At 39.1% G+C, this 17,772-nt stretch overlaps 1 protein-coding gene across 1 annotated transcript in view; it reads left to right on the forward strand.

The window, feature by feature from the left end:
* Grm3 (glutamate metabotropic receptor 3) overlaps window positions 1–17,772 on the forward strand; it is a 218,454-nt gene that overhangs the window by 117,743 nt on the left and 82,939 nt on the right. Inside the window, exon 2 of the mRNA XM_057758303.1 lies at window positions 1,959–2,567. Coding sequence (XP_057614286.1) covers window positions 2,067–2,567 — 501 coding nt within the window. The 5' untranslated portion in view covers window positions 1,959–2,066. The remainder of the gene's footprint in view (window positions 1–1,958; window positions 2,568–17,772) is intronic.

A 17,772-nucleotide genomic window follows, 5' to 3' on the forward strand; every position in this document is an offset into this window, starting at 1 on the left:
AAATATTTGACCTGAGTCAAGTAAATCTTTGAAACTTTGAAATAGGATAATATGTACGCTTCCGTTGACATAAAAACCTAGAAGTAAGTGCAGGTCCACTTATGGTTTTGTTTGAACCAACTTCACTGTGAATTACAACTCCAAAGAAAACATCTCTTTTTGATTGTATGTGGTTGGTATGTCTTATCCAAAATGCTCAAGGCCAGAATTATTTTAAATTTCATATTCTTGGGGGAAATTTTAAAATATTTGCAGATTCATAATGCAATATCTTGATGATAGAACCCAAATCCAAATATGAAGTCCATTCGTGCTTCATATATACATCACTCATTTCATGGGGCAATATTTTAATTAATATTCCTGTGTTTGAGCTGTGGCCTGTTACACATACTTAGGAGTATAATTTATTGTACTGTATCCATCCTCAAGTTACAGATATTCTACCACTTCATATTTTCAAACTAAAATTTCTCAGCCTATAAAAATTCTCAAACATTCCCTTATTTTGTGCCTGCTAGCTGCAGTCTTACTGTGGAAGAGGGCAAACAGGGAGAGCACATGGTAAGTAGACAGCTAATGAGATTAAAGCCATGCATTTCCCTGTTTATGCCTTTTGCCATGCTGGGTGTTAAGAGTATAGCTTATTTGTAAATACGATTGTCATGGCTCTATGTAAAACTTCACAAAATAGTCATGGAATATGTAAAGAGCATATCAAGTCCTAGATACACAAAATAGCACACACACACACACTCTACCTGCCGAGCAATCATACCTGTATGTGCTATTACCTTTAAAAGTCACATGCTGATTCCCCTGAGATGCTCTTTTCCTCAGAGCCCTTTCTCAAAAGGCAATTAAGTTTCCAGCTGTCTATAATGTTTTCTTTGAGGAATTGGTGTCACACTCCCTTACACTCAAAAAAATGTCAGTAATTTTTAAAGATACATGGCAAACCTTCTTTGAATTAATTATTCTCTCTGATTAGGCAAATAAAAATGTGCGTTTATAGAGCAATTCCTGTATCTTCATTATTCGTGGTAATGATCAGTATCTTTTGCCTCCTAGTAATGGCATTTATACTTCAAAGAGAATTGTACACAACATCAAAGGAACCAGACATTGATATGTAACCACAATTAAAAAATAGCTCTCCGGTATCAACTCTGAAAAGAAATCATTGTCTTAAGAAGTCCTGGTGACCTGTGGCAGAGACTCGAGGCTAACCTGGAACATTCCAGTGACTGCAGTCATCATCACAGAAATTGACACCTAAACAAATGAACTTAACAAAATTCAGAATAGTCTGTGTTTCGAGAAAACAATTCATCCTTTGCCCACGTGGTGAAAGTACCAGGAAGCTGGACTTTAAAGGGAACTGCTCTCATGACAAGAGAGAAATGTCAAAATGTTGAAGTAGTACCAAAGGGGGCTGTGGCTTCAAAGAGGTGGGGCCAGAGAGATTCTTCCATTCTCATGGCTAACTGGAAGAGTGTTGAAAAAAAGTGAAGTGGGCAGAACTCTCAATGGCAGATTTCTGGCTTGAGAACCTAGATACAAATATAAGGGGACATTTATTATATGCAGACTTTGTGGATGTTTGAGAGACACGTGACTAAAACTACTCAATAAGTAATCAGTGTTGGAGTTATATCTCATTGAAATCGTAGTTCAAGACATGAACATAGGAAAGTTGGCACAGAAATGAGGAGGAGGAACTGGGTGGTGAGGGTGTTATTTCATTTGAGGTGTACCCAGAAGCGTAATGAGAACATAAAGGTAGTTAAGTATTAACAGGAAGATAATCGTCAAGATCTCAATAAAGGTCACTAAAATAAGCTCCCAAGTTGGTTTGTCCAATTTAGGAACCCATCAAAGATCTTAGTGAGAAACATCTGTATAATTATTACTGTTTTTAAAAATAATTTTTGTTCATATAACTTTTATCTCTTCAGGAATTCGGTGAAGGGCTCTTTTAGCCCACTCCTCCCTTATCTGAAGGACAAGCCAAAGATCCCACTTGGAAATGAGAGAAGACTAACAGGCAACATTGGCTTCACCCAATGATATCTCCAAGAGATACAGAAACCGGATTCATGAAGATGTTGACAAGACTCCAAATTCTTATGTTAACTTTGTTCTCAAAGGGATTTTTACCCTCTTTCGGGGATCACAACTTTATGAGGAGGGAAATTAAAATAGAAGGTGACCTTGTCTTGGGTGGTTTATTTCCTATTAATGAAAAGGGCACTGGAACTGAAGAGTGTGGGCGAATCAATGAAGACCGCGGTATCCAACGCCTGGAAGCCATGTTGTTTGCTATTGATGAAATCAACAAAGACGATTACTTGCTACCAGGAGTGAAGCTGGGTGTTCACATTTTGGATACGTGTTCAAGGGATACCTACGCACTAGAGCAATCGTTGGAGTTTGTCAGGGCATCTTTGACTAAAGTGGATGAAGCTGAATATATGTGTCCTGATGGATCATATGCTATTCAAGAAAACATGCCACTGCTCATTGCAGGGGTCATTGGTGGCTCGTACAGCAGTGTTTCCATTCAGGTAAGACCGACAAATGCTAGTGCAAACAGCTGTGTCTCTTTTCTTTTATGTGGCAGGAGAACAGCATTAGATGGTGCTGATAATTTCATCAATGGATGGTATTAACAATTTAACTTTTGATTTCTATGGGTATTTAATGATATTTTTTCATATAGAACATTCAATCACTGAAATATTGAAGTATATTAGATAGCTACAACAACTAAATAAACTGCCCCCAAGTTTAGTGGCTTAACACAACTATTTATTAATATACAGTCTGAAGATCAGCTTAAAGTGGATGAGTAGAGACTCAGCTATGAGCGACTCTTCCCAAATTGTCTCCTTTCTTCTTACTGTAATCAGTGATCTAGCCTGAGAATGATTTTAGGGTGATGCCCAAGATGTAGCAGGATGCAAGTACAACTTGTTAAGCTCCTTCCAAACTTCTCTGCTGTATCATATCTGTTACTATCCCATCAGCAGACACAACTCACAGGGCTCAAAGTCAAGGAATAAGAATGCCCTGCCCACAGTACAAATGATGCAAAGTTACATAACATGGTCCTTAGAAGCTGAATTATATTTGGACCTATTCATGCTATCAATCACAAGAATGTATGGTATCTCTGAACTCTATTTTTCACACAATTTTTTGTTCTTTCATCCAGAAATTGCAAATACAAAGAATTTCTCAGGGAAAGTATATTCAGAGAAGCCAAATAATGACCAGAAATTAGGGAGAGAGAATTTAGCACACATCATAAATTAGATAAAAAGCTGATAACTGCTCTCATAACTTCATTAGAAAAAGAACATACGCCTCAGATGCCTGCGGTGTTCACTCGCAAAGCCACAGAATCTTAGAGCTGAAAGGGCCGAGAAGTCATCCAGCTCAATTTCCTCATTCTCCCAATTCCCCAAAAGACTAGCTGCACAAAAACTCCCATCTGTAGGTGGAATGAGAGCTAGACCTTCGATTGATCTTTTGTGCTCTTTCAGCTACCCCATATGAGTACTTTATGCTACTTGAAATTCAATATTTTTTTTCTGGTGAGAACACTAATGTCACAGTAATCAAAGGCCATGATTATAAGAGGAGCCATACTCTACCTCTTACTAAATTACTATAATCAAAGCCCAAGTATTAGAGGAAGAGATATGATATGTTCTTTATATGTCACAATTTTGCTTAAAAAGACTCTATTTGAATTGGCCTAACCTTATTTTCATATTCCAGATTTGTGGCACTTAAAATTCCATGTATAATTCTGTGCTGTTCTAAATGAGCTATTTCAAATTTCTTCCCTTCTTCAGAGCACATAGTCATATTATGAGTAATTTGGATAATTGGTTTTTCATAAACATCCTTTAACTTTATTAGAAGGGTAGAAAATATTGCACATCTCAGAGCAGATCATGTAAATTTTGCCATTACTTTTATACTTGAGTCCAAAAGAGCTGAAAATTTCTGTTTGGAGAGGATAAATTTTAAGGTGTACATCTGACACACTTCGATGACAATTTCACCAGCCAAGTGTCAAACGTTTTCCAAGTACACTCAATAAAGAATTACATATATGCTGTTTGGGACATTTGTTTTTCCCTGCAGTAAATTTTAACTCTGCATGTGTCCATAATCATTTCTTATAACTATTTAACAAGCTACCTTACAAATGTATATTCTATTTGACCTTGTTCTTTTGATACTGTGCATTCTTCAGAAGAAGTCAGGTGGTTCAAGGGGAAGAAAAGATATATGTACATTCAAAAAAAATCCCATATATGCTATCAAGAGAAGCCATGTCTTCCTTATCAAAATGCCTGATTTGCTACGATGTTCACTGGCTGTGAGCGCAGGACCACTGTGGAATAATGAGAAAGTGTTCACGGTGTACACAAGGTCAGAAACGAAGATGGCTGACATGACAGAAATTGTACGGAAACAGGTAATCAGCCACATATAAAACAATGTGAATGAACACAGTATCTTCACAGGCTAGTCAGAAAGGCTTGACAAGTGTCCATGTGCAAGGAGACAAAGATCTCACTAAAGAACGAGAGATGAGCTAGAGAGGAAAGGACGGGACACGGGTTTCTGTTCTTTGTGGGAATTTAAAGCACTTCTGGACATTGCTAAGAAAACATCTCTGGAGATACAATTTTCCCTGAGTATCTTTCATGTGTATCAACCTCTGCTTCCATGACTACTGTGGTCATACATCCTGGTGACTTTGGTGACAGCAGGAAGCTGGTAGTACTGCCCTAAATCTTTAAATACGTAGACTTCCTGAATAGGCACCAAAGCTTGAGCTGAAAGTGAATGAAACTAAGTAGAAATAAATGAGCACAAATCCATCACACAGTTTTCAATGTCTACCATCTAATTTTAGCATCCAGGCACAGACCAGAGCCCAGAGTTTCATGTTGAAAAAACAAGCTATTGAGAAAGATCTTAGAGAGGGACATTCTGCATTTCCCTTCTGTGAGTCCCTCAGCTGTTTAGACTTTGTAAAGTTCCTGTCTCGGTGACTTCTGCATTGGTGTGAAAGAGAGATCTGACAGAGACTCCATGTAAGAGAAAAGATGCATTTTATCTCACGGTTTCAGAGGGTGTGTCTTGGCAGGGAATTCATGGCAATTTTATAGCTCTGGGAACATGTGATACAGGCTTCCCATTATGGTAGAACAGGAAACAGAGTAAGTTAAACCAGACCATAGGGCAGGCCTATCCCTAGGGGTGCCTTCTGCCAGCTAAGCCCCACCCCCTGAAGGTCCCCAACTTCAATAACACTACCAGCTGAGGTATAAACTATTAAAACTCAACCCAGTAGTGGATAGTTCCAATTTAAACCTTAACCAGTCCTCCATTTAACCTGCATGGCTTTGTGGTCCAAATTGCTTCAAAGGAGGTTTCCTCTCCAGCTTCATCTTCTCATTAAAGGAGATTCTCCGGAAGGCAGTAAAGGAGGCACCTCCTGCAATGTTAGTGACTGTTGGGCAGTGTTAGTGAAAAGTATTTGGAATGCAGGATTCTTAATGACTTGCTGGGTTAAGCTCTATCACCATCACCGAAGACCTGAATAATTATTCTCCCAATGTGCTCATTAAGGACACAGAGTGGTAGTCCCTTTATAAACCAGCCAAATTGATTTCTTAATTCAGTCATCAATGAATGCAGGCATCCAAATACTTCTACATGAGTAAATGTACTTGGGGGATCTATCCACATTCTCCAGTGAACAGGTTTCTTTTCAAAGCATTGTGAAGACTGTCCTGGTGCCCTCCATAAGCCTCCAAGACTCTCACTTCAGGGAATAGAGTGTTTCAAGAAAAGATTTAAATCTATTGCCTTCAGCTAGGCAATTGTCTTTATGGTACCTACTTAGAAGCAGTGTTTATGTTTGTGACTTTTCAAATAAGCTACAATTAGCTTCTGAGATGCCCAATCAAAATGTTCTTCCCTGAGATGTTTCTAAACAGTTAGAAGACACACTGTTTCCCCGGCTAATCTTTACCACTTGGAGCCTCTTCCACTCAACACAGGGCAGGTGCATGATGACCTGGTTACTGCTTTGCTCCTTAGTGCTAAAGTAACCGCAAAAAAATTGAGATTTGGGTTTAAAAGCCTCTAAAAGTTGAGCTCTTAGAAAGTGTAAAAGTTTGCCTTGAAAGAATGTATGCGTCTGCTATCAGTAGACAATGCAATATGAAGAGGTCAAAAATAATGATGAGCTGAAGAACAATGGCAACGGGTTCTTGTTCCTATTGCACGTAATGGCTTTGTGGGAGCCCAGGTAGTTTGGATGCTCACCTTAATAGACCTGGATGGAGGTGTGTGGTCCTTGGACCTCCCACAGGGCAGAGAAACCTGCTTGCTCTTTGGGCTGAGGAGGAAGGAAGACTTGATTGGGGGAGGGGGAGGGTATGGGAGGTGGTGGCGGGGAAGAGGCAGAAATCTTTAATAATTAAATAAATTAATTAATAAAAAAATAATGATGAGCAGAAAAAGAATGGAGTGGAACAAGAGAAATATTTTAGTTCTATTTAAACAGAGAAGCTGTTTTACCCTCCCCTTGGTGAGATGCTTTCTTATATACTGGTGGGTAGTGTCTACAGACGTCCAGAAACAAAACGCTGTTCTTATTTTATACCTAAATGTTTTTTTTTTTGTTTTTTTTTTTTTGTTTTTTTTTTTTTGGTTTTTCGAGACAGGGTTTCTCTGTGGTTTTGGAGCCTGTCCTGGAACTAGCTCTGTAGACCAGGCTGGTCTCAAACTCACAGAGATCCGCCTGCCTCTGCCTCCCGAGTGCTGGGATTAAAGGCGTGCGCCACCATCGCCCAGCTTTTATACCTAAATGTTAATGTTGCTTGGCTATCTGCTTGTCTTACCAAAGCCTACTTCCTCATCCTCAGCTCAAATTCTGTCCTCATTAAGAAATCGTTACTAGGCTCCTTCTAATTCCTTCAGTTTTACTTCATTAAATGATTTGTTCATTTACATTTCTATTAAGGAATCACATGTCTTTCTCTGTATGTTGCCAGCACCTGAAATAGGCTCTCTGCAAGGCAGGGAGTAAATGCTTCCCACAAATTCCAAGAATTAGCATATGATAAACTGCTACATTTCCAAAACTTCCAAAACATGGAAAGTCTCAAAATGAGTATTGGATTGGGGTCACAACCATTACCCTCTATGCTAGACCATAGTAAGAATTGAGCTTTTTCCTGAAGTGGAAAACTGAGTGTCATATACAAGGCAGATGAGGAGAGGGATGAGTACCCTCTTCTCCACTGTCACCACAGCAGCCACAAGATGCCTTCATCTGAGAGCTTCCTGCAGGCTAACACACCATTGGTTCTCAGACAGACAAGTCTAAGACTACACCCACCTGGATGACTGGAACCACGGCAGAGAAGTTGAGGACCCCATCCTGGCTTTCATTTGGCTCTGTGTGGTCTCTCCACAGAAAGATTATGTAAAGAGCTGGGCCTGGTGGTACAAACCTGTAATTTTGGAGGCAGGGGAAGGAGAATTGAAAGTTCAAGTGCAGACTGAATTACGGAATGATAATCAAGGTTAGGCTGAGCAAATCAGGAAGGGTCTATCGGAAAATTGAAAATAAGTAAACAGGGTGCAGATATAGTTCCATAGTGGAGGTGTTGCCTAGCATGCTTCAGGCCCAAGGTACAATCAATATATAGCTTCAGAAGACCTCTTAAATGCCAAACACTTTGATACTGCTTATTTGACACACGGGGAAAGAGCACGATTCTGTTCTCGCGGGAGACAAAGGACAGCACTAAAATTTGCTCACTAACTTATTAGCTGAAAAACTAAAACGATAACTTGTATTTAGTGAGCTACATGTTGCAACTGTGTTTATGGCAGGAAACAACTAAGTGTTCAGTGTGTCTCTCTAGAAAATATTCAACACAGTTACTGAAATTCTGAGTGCAACCTGCCTAAGAGCTTTTAACCTCTCACATCTAAGCTGGAGACATCGGTACTTGGCTAGCATGTCTCATTTTTCAACCTATTCATTTTTGTTGTGTTTTGTTTCTTTCAACAACTCTAGCCCAGTTGAGAGGAATAGTTTTAAGAGGAATCTAGATGCCAAAAGATGGCACCAAGCAGAAATTCCTATAAGTTTGTGATACTCCACCCCTTGTGTCCAAAGCATCATCATTTCTTCTCACAAGAAAGCTCCAGAAACATCCTACTCAAAAGTTGTCTCAGTCATTGTGTTTCCTTCTCAGCATTCCCATTCTAGAGCAACCTAGCAATGCTGATTGTTTTAAGACCATCTACTGCTCTTGCTAGGCTTTCCAAAATAAAGGGCAATGGTATTCAAGGGCTTTATCACAGGGAGGGAGGCACCAGCAATAATAATTAATGGTGCTTTTGCTAATATTGCTTTATTGTAGAAATTTCTCTACAGGGGCAATTACCTAAGATACACTATATTTCCTTTTTCTTTGAGGTTAATTTGTTCCTTAATTAATTCCCCTTCTGTTCTATATATATTAGGAAACTAGTGAGAGACAAGAGGCTGCCACCAAGACCACTATGCATAGGGTGTAAATTCATAGGAAAAGAATACCCTTTGGGTGTGAACTATCTTTATACTATAGATCTCAGTCCATAATGGATATCATGGGATAAAAAGCAAAGAGCACAGGCATTCCTAAAATGTTAACAAATGCTTTGTGATTACAGATTACTAAGTAAAATGGTTGAACTAAGACTCCTGACACGTTTAGCTAAACCTAAGAAATTACTGTTTTAATGATACAAAGTTTTCTTTCCGAATTACCATTATCTATGCCCCCTTTCAATGAATCAATATATACAAGTTTCGGTATGCTAATACAGAGTCAACCCTTAGCAGTTTATCATGATGAAAGTCCACTGATTTAATGTAGTTAAAGTACTTTTTTCTAATCCTTTGGAAAATGTAGGTGAGAACTAACAGTGTTTTTCCAATTAGTGAATTGGGGGATTTAAGCACAATGTTCCCCAAACACCTGCAGTTAAACTCTGAGCAAACCCTGATACTCCAGGCTGTTTATCAGTAGGACTTCAAACACGAAAATTATAATGTCGCTATTTTTGACAACACCACCTGGCATATTATGGAAATCCCTCTGTTACTGGTGACAAAGTCTTAATTCTTGCCAGCTCTTTGACTTCATATCCAAGGTTGGGAAATGTAGCACAGGAGAAAATACAATAGCAGCAAGACTTTCAAAAATGATGTTCTAAATATAGATCAGGGTTTTTCCGCCAAGTGGTCAGAAGGGTAAAACATCTTGAGATATTTGCCACCAATTACTACCGAGGAACAAGCCAGGTGTGCATCTCAGGGTGACATTTGGGTATGTCACCTAGTACCCAGTGATTTTCTCCATGGAATACAAACTGGGCCACTAAACGCTCTCAAGGTAGAAAACATGCAATAGAACACATGATATACAGTTTGTGGAATTTGTCTATAAAAGGCAAGGTTTGATTGGCATTTAACGGACAGATGAATTAATCACACATTACCTTTGTTCACAAAGTAGATTTTCAATATTTCATTTGTATCATATTTGAAACAATGTAACAATTAAGGTCAGCAGCTGCTTCAACTGCCAGAGTGGGCTATTTAACACTCTTCAACGATCTGCTCTGTAGTACAGAAAGTCTTGTTTTATCTATCTCTTCTGAGCTGCTCTCAGGAAGTTATTTTAAAAGTTTTCAGCCTTCTCACAGTTTCCAACAACTATCGTAGCTTACGATCTGCTTCCTTCCAGGATGGTGACCAACCAATGATGCAAACCAAAGAATAGGTTTCTGAATGATCACTATCAACCAATTGAAATACGCTTTAGGATAGCTAATTTCTCTCTCCAAAACCTCAGTCTTAATGCATCCATTAAGCTGTTCAGAGTTCCATGGAATTACATGCTTTCAGGCCATCGAGAATTCAGCCTACTTCAGAACAAGTGTTCTTGACCTAGTGACTTTCATGTTGGAATCTATCCACTGTCATATTTTTAAAACTTATATCATTCCTATACATAACTTTTTAGTTTTTAGATATGAAATAATATAGATCAAAATATCCATAATTGGCTGTCCAATTACTATCCTCATGTCTTTACCATCGCCTGATTCTTTGAGGCACAGGCTCTCTGGAGACCAACCTGATAATAATAAAGCTACAGGCACTGAGTTCTCTCTTCTACGCAAAGGCCTGGACCCTCCTATCACTTTCTGGAAAACCCCTACTTATGCTTCAAGTGGACCCTTAAACATTATGACCTGCCTTATCTCATCTGAGTTGCTCTTTGGTCTGGGCCTTACCTTTGCGTTTCAGAATGTGATCCTTCTATTTTCCTTTACCTACAAATGAGGCAGTGAGAATGTAGGTGTAATTTTTGTTTGTTTTTAGAAAAATCTACATTTAGGAAAATGCCTTGAATAGATATCATCATTGCCACCTATAAAGGTTTTGTTTTTTGTTTTGTTTTGTTTTGTTTTGTTTTACCTTAGGCGAGTCAGTAAATAAGTATTTCCCATATATTGTTATTTAATCCATATGTAACTTCATAAATCTAGAATTACTTTTATTCCCTTTTTACAAAAGATGAAACTGATGCCTAAAGAATGAAATGATGTTGCCTAAATTCACCAGGCTACTGAGAGATGTAGCTGGGATTAAAATGCTGCTCTGGTCCTGGGTACTGAACCACACGACATGGTTCACTTCTTTTGTGCCTAGCAGCTTTGCTCAAACAAAACAATTAAAAAAGAAATCCCAAAAAACACAGTTCTGTTCCCTCTAAATGATACCATGTGTATCCCTTTTTCCTGAGTTAGTGCAGGACCTCAAAAATGACCAGTAACCACATACACAATCATCAGGTTATCATCCTCAGTTCCTCAGAGTTTTCACTTCTGGTTAGCAACCAGAATTGCTAAGAATGTCTTTTTATTAATGATTATCTTTGTCATATCATTGTTATACAAGTAACTTCGGGGGCTTGAGAAAAATATAGCTCAGGTTAGCTTGCGACGCTGTTAAATTTTCAAGAGACATTCCCCAAAATCAATACCTAAGGCACAGAAGGATGTTTCGGACATGTCTTTTGGTGTTCAGCACCCTGGGAGTGCATTTGTAAGTATAACTGCTCAACATAATTGTTAAATAAGATACTGCAGACCCTCTTGCTGCTGTATGGAACCCAAACCAGCTCAGTTTTGTGGATTCTCCTGAAAATTAACTCATGGAGGAAAGGGGGGTCATCTAGGAAACAAATTCAATGCTTTGGGTAAAATGATTTTTTTATTATGTAACAACCTGCTAAGTCTGAGTGGGAAATATTCCTGAGAAAGTTCTGTGACAATAAGGGAAGAAGACAGACCCTTCAGTGTGGAGTGGCATTGTCTCAGCAAAACACCAACCCTTTTTTGATGTCTGTCTTCTGAAACAATAGGATTCAAGGAACCTTTCTTGCTCTAAATATCTTTTCAGTCTGATCAATAAGCCATGAGAATGGGAGAAGAGAGGAGCTTCACGACTCATCAATCCCTTGCTTTTAAATGAGGAAAGCAAAAGCATAAGATGATCCAGATTTCAGAGCACAGCTGCTAAGTGTTAGGACCATCTTTAAGGGTCTTTTTCTCGAACCACCATTGGGACTATGCCAACATGAAAAATGGCAAGAAATATCTTTGACTCATATGTTTTCAAAGCCCTTGTAATGCAAACATGGGTGGCTTTTACATATTACACTGAGCAAACAAGAATTCATTATACTTATCATATTATATAATTTTCTAAATTAAAATCAACCCTAGACTTTTTATAATTTTTTATGAAAAAAAATGTTTCCAGATGTGCTACAGATAATGTGGCCAGAAGAAAAAAAAATGACAAATCCATTTTTGCAGTACCAGGATGATTGGCACCCTTTATGGGCAGCTAACTCATGTGATGTGAACAGCTTGAATTCCTCAGGCAGTTTCTCAACTACCAACCTCCTCCAGTCCCAGTTTAAAATACAAGCCAATCTGGTCTTTTGTACAGCTAATAGTTGAATTTGATGTGTCTGAAAAGGAGGGGCACTGGGGTTTCTTGACCTCCCAGCTTCTAGAACGTTTTACCTGGCCACTGGGCTATGAACGGGCAGATGGTTCAAAGTGCTGCCCTCAGTCCTTCTCGCCTGGGCTTATCTATAGCATTTAATTAAAAGAACTAAATAAAACGTTCAGCTCTGTATGTGTTACAGAACAATTAAAGGTGTAGGCTTATTCTTAGAAAACAGTCCCAAAGAGATATGGATTATTAAGAGCATAGAATAAAAAGGCAAACCTACTGAGGTTATGATTGTTGGTCTCCAGATTCCTGAGAGCGCAGCAATTCTTTCTTTTCCGAATGTATATAGTTCAACCCTGGAAACAGCCTCATTCTTGGAAGTGCTTGGTGCCTCTTTCCATCTGGAATTTTGGTAGCTCAGCATCAGTCCACATAAAAGCCAGTTGCTGCTTGCCTTTAATATATCAACACAGACTCAGAAGCCAGTGCTATGAACGTTCTGAAGATAATTCCCATGGAAGAAAATCACATTAGCAAGTACTTATTTATCCAAGACTCTGAAAGTGCATGGTCTTTGTTTTTTTTAATTTCTTTTGTTTTGTTTTTCCAAAATGGCATTATGTCGAGCAGAAGGCCTAAAGCTCATGTGTGGCGTATCAGGGAGAATCTGAGCAAAAGGAATGAGCACAAGTCTTGACATGGGTGTCACAGGTGACTCCGATTATTTGCAATTGACGTTTTCTCTTTACATAGCATGAGAAGAATGGCAGGCACCCTGGAGTATTTCCCAGAGTTCATCCTCTTTTGTTCTTCATGATCAGAGTATCGCCACAATAAAGGCTGCCACCTAGAAAAGAGTCTCTGACATTGGCAATTGTCAAGAGATATGATTTCCAAGTAAACAAAAGCTTGCATTTTTTTTCTTGAATCAAAAATAAATGTGAATGTATTTATGACTTATTAGTCTACAATGAAAACGTACTTCACTTCCTAGTTCTGAATAAATTCAAGCTCCCCCCCCCCCCCCGCAAATGTATGTTCCAAAGTAACTTTGGGTCTAAAAAACTAATGTGAGTCAACCGGATGGGCCAGAGAACAGGAGCACTTGTCACCACACGGTAAAAGGGGAAAACAAGGTCTTGCCAGTTGTCCGCTGACCTCCATGCTCACACTGTGGCTGTGCATGCACACCCATGTGCATACATGAGTGTGCTCACACACACTATAAATAAGTGTAAAACAGCAATATGTGCTGCACGTGGAAAGCTTTCTGATGTGAACCAGTGTTTGGCTACTGGTATCATCCCACAATTAGAACTGCTTATGGGGAAAACATTTCATATATTCCCAAAGCAAGAAAACAAGGGAACAATTGATGTGATTGTAGTAGGAGCTGTGGGCTGTGTTCCTGCCGCCCCAGCTCATGGTCGCCTGGCTAGCTTATGCCCCAAAATAATGACACACAAACTGTATTCTTTTAAACACTGCTTGGTTTATTTCTATTCATGTGTGTAGCACCCCAAGGTGTGCTTACCAGGAAGATTCTAGCCTACGTCCATCCTGGGTCAGAGCTTCATTGTGTCTGCTCTGGAGAGGAGAGCATGGTGTCTGTCTCTCCGAGGAGCTGCCCTGCATCTGAGCTTACTTCCTCTTCCTCCCAGCATTCTATTCTGTTTACTCCACCCACCTAAAGGCTGGCCAATCAAATGGGCCAAGGCAGTTTCTTTATTAGCCAATGACCTTCCTCCATCATTTCCCCTTTTCTGTTTAAACAAAAAAAAAGGAAGGCTTTAACTTTAACATAGCAAAATTACATATAACAAAACAGTTATCAAGCAAGAATTACAGTTACAATATTTATATCTATTTTATCTTTCATCATAACAATGGAAAACTATAACTATAACTATCTATCTACTCTTCAACTCCATCAAAGACTCCAGAAGAATACAATATTACCTAAGCAAACAAAAAGTAAGCAACTTCTAAACTCTAGAAATGACAGAGACATCTCGCTGCCTGAACAGTCACCCAAAGTTCCTCTGTACCGTTGGGCATCAATCTTCAGCCTTCAGGCCCATAGTATCCAGCAGACTTTTCCATGAAGCGGGAAATTTCAAAGGCAGTTCAGTCACTATCTGCTATGTCCTGCAGAATGTCTCGCAGACTCTTTCATAAATCAGGAACCCCGAAAGATCATCTCACCTTTAGGCAAGTTCAGCAGTCCTCTCTCTGCGGGTTCTTTGTGTCCAGTTTATGCAATAGTCCAGGCAAGAGCAGTTTCTTGCCCAAATGGCTATCAAACTCCATAAGGTGCCTCTTCGATGCCCATCTTCTTTCTTCTTGAAGTAGATTGGTGCTGCCAGGAGCAGACGTGTCTCATTGTCATGAAAAACCCTAAGTTATTAAAACATTTAAAATACCATATTCTCTAGCCTTTGAAAGATATGATGAATGCCTATCTGAAATATATGCATGCACATCTAGAAAATCTAACATGACTACAAACTTGACTATTATTGATAATTATCCATTAACAACCTATATACCTTACATTTTTAAGTGAACTACACAATCACAATACCTTAATCAATATCAGAAATACATATACATATAATAAAATTGACCTTAAATTAATATCAGTAAACCAAGATTCATATCAATGCAAATTATTCACATCTATATCATCTCCCCCTTTAAATGTAAAAGAACATTTATAAACAATATATGGGAACATGGGCGCAGTTTTTTCTCTCCAAACTGCTTCCTGCTGAATGGGGGCGCTGTTATTCGGGTCTTTTATGGGATAACCTGTCTGCTAGGTTCATCTCACTTGGCAGTTGAGCGAAGCAATTTTTTAAGGGTGTTCACAGCAACCCTTCAGGAGGGCGTGGTCTATCATACCATATTGGGATCGAAGAAGCAATCCACAATGTCTCATTCTCTGTGAAAACAAAAGAAGAAACTCTTTTCCAAAGTATCATATCCTTAGATCCAAATTTTGAAGTCAAGGTATTTTGAAAATATCTATCTTGGATTAGTTCAGCAACATTTATAAACAAATATCTTTTAGCAGCTGTTGCTCCTTCCTCAGCATTCAAACATTCAAACAGAGCATAATAGCATATAGTATCAAGATTCTCATTGTATTTTTCCATCTTCGTGTGGCTTTATTTTAACCTCTATTTCGTTTACTTTTACTTTTATTTTATATTTTCTGTATATCTTCGTCCTGGAATAACTCTTTAGACCAGGCTGTCCTTGAACTCTCAGAGATCTGTCTGTCTCTGCCTCCCAGGCATCAGGATTAAAGGCATGTGCTACCACACCTTGAAGTCACAGAGGTCAATCTCCCTCTGCCCCCAAGTGTTGGGATTAAAGGTGTATACTACCACACCCAACTACTCTCTTTCTTCCTTATTTTTTTAAGAACTTTAACATTTAGCCTGCATATATTTTTAAGTACCCAATAAATCATTTAAAGGTTTTCTTTGTCTTTGAATCTCTCTCTTTTTCTGACCACACGAGCCTTTAAATTACTGAGCAATATGGCTAGAATTAAAGCTGTGGCTTTGCCGGCTAGATCCAGCCCATTCCTTAGCTTTCCAGCCTCATGGCGGAGGTACCGGCTGTAGCCATGTTTATCACCACAACTCTGTGGCGTTTCAAGGTCCTTGCCAGCAAACAAGCTACAACACTCAAATGCTTTCTCTGTAGCTGAGCTCCTGCCTCAAACAGTCAGAGTTTGCCCTGGCAGGACGACCCAGAAAGACGGCATTTTTAAACAGCGCATTTTTTCCTGCTACGGCTGAAAACCGAAAAGCATGCGTTCAGCTTTTATCAATACCATTTAAGTGTTTTGTGGCAGGACCTCTTAAGAGAGCTGCAAGTTTTTGCAGCTAAAGCTGAGTCAGGAAGCCTCTCTTAGATGAGAGTGCTTGCTTGCCTCTAGCAAGCAGAACAGAACCAAGAAATTACTGCTACCAAGAAAATATGCTTTACTCTATTCTTTCCCAAGCTTTCTGTGGATTCAGTTGTCCACACGTTGGGGGCCATTTTGTTGAAGGAGCTGTGGGCTGTGTTCCTGCCGCCCCAGCTCATGGTCGCCTGGCTAGCTTATGCCCCAAAATAATGACACACAAACTGTATTCTTTTAAACACTGCTTGGCTTATTTCTATTCATGTGTGTAGCACCCCAAGGTGTGCTTACCAGGAAGATTCTAGCCTACGTCCATCCTGGGTCAGAGCTTCATTGTGTCTGCTCTGGAGAGGAGAGCATGGCGTCTGTCTCTCAGAGGAGCTGCCCTGCATCTGAGCTCACTTCCTCTTCCTCCCAGCATTCTATTCTGTTTACTCCACCCACCTAAAGGCTGGCCAATCAAATGGGCCAAGGCAGTTTCTTTATTAGCCAATGACCTTCCTCCATCATGTGATTGCTTAGAAATCTGTACACAATGCATTTGTAACCAGAGAAAACTTACCTTGCCTGAAGACCTTAGGATCAACTCATTTGTTGATACCTGTCTAAAATATATGTTTATCTGAGGGCAATTTAAGTATGTATAATTTGATTAATCCAACTTTAATCATGATAAGGCCCTTAATTTGTTTTATAGTGTTTAGGGAACGGTTGTAGTGACAAACCCAGCTGATGTAGAACTGACTTTCTTTTGCCTGTTCATAAAGATATAATTTGGAGAAACTGGTTTTAATGGAATGAAAATTGTGGCTACAGATTCCTAAAGGTACAAATTAATTTCCTATGCATCACTTTATTTTAATAAAAAATAAAACTGAATACAATTAATGAAGAATTTACCCTGCACATCAGATTGTTTATTTGGAATAGTGATGTGATGGTAGCTTTACATTGTTCTCAGATCTAGCCTTTGGCTCCTCCCATCTCAATTACTCCTTCAATCTTAGTTCATTCAGGTAACAAACATACTGGAGCACCCCAAGGTCTGAGAGGCACTGAGGAGATAGCATCATGGATTAAAATGCACATTTCCTGTCCTAAAGTTCTAGTAAATAGCACAGAATTTGCCACATTTCATTTTTGATATTTATAGGCTGAAGATCTCATCCTCCAAGCAGTAAGTTCCCAGTAGATTCTAGGAAAAATCATTATCACTGTAGATGGTCAGTCCACAAACAGTTGTTAAGAGGCCACGATGAAGTATAGCCAGATAAATTTCAAAATATGTTTCTGCTTATAAGAAATGATTGTTCATGCTCCTCAAATAAAGGGGTTTCATACCTGAGAAAGAAAAAGAGACAAACACAATATCTTACATTATCCCAGCATTGATTTCAGAACTATTGGCAACGAGCTTGGGGTACAGAATGAACTGAATAGACTGGGATGATACAGCGAGAGGCCTCAGATTTCCAGGATCAAATATAGCATCTAACATCTCTTTTAGTACATTATGCCTCCATGTTTTCAATATATCCAATGGGATAATGGCCTTTTCTACTTCTTAAAGTTATTATGAGGATTAAGAGATCACATACTATAAAGGCCAGCATGGTACAAAAACCCTAAAGGTGCAGTGGTGGCAGTAGCCAACAGCTCTCTAATTGAACTTAAGACCCAATGAACAAAAGGGAAGCCTAGCCAGAGTAAGTGAAGTCAT

The sequence above is a fragment of the Chionomys nivalis genome, chromosome 26, assembly GCF_950005125.1.
Source record: "Chionomys nivalis chromosome 26, mChiNiv1.1, whole genome shotgun sequence".
NCBI lineage: Eukaryota > Metazoa > Chordata > Mammalia > Rodentia > Cricetidae > Chionomys > Chionomys nivalis.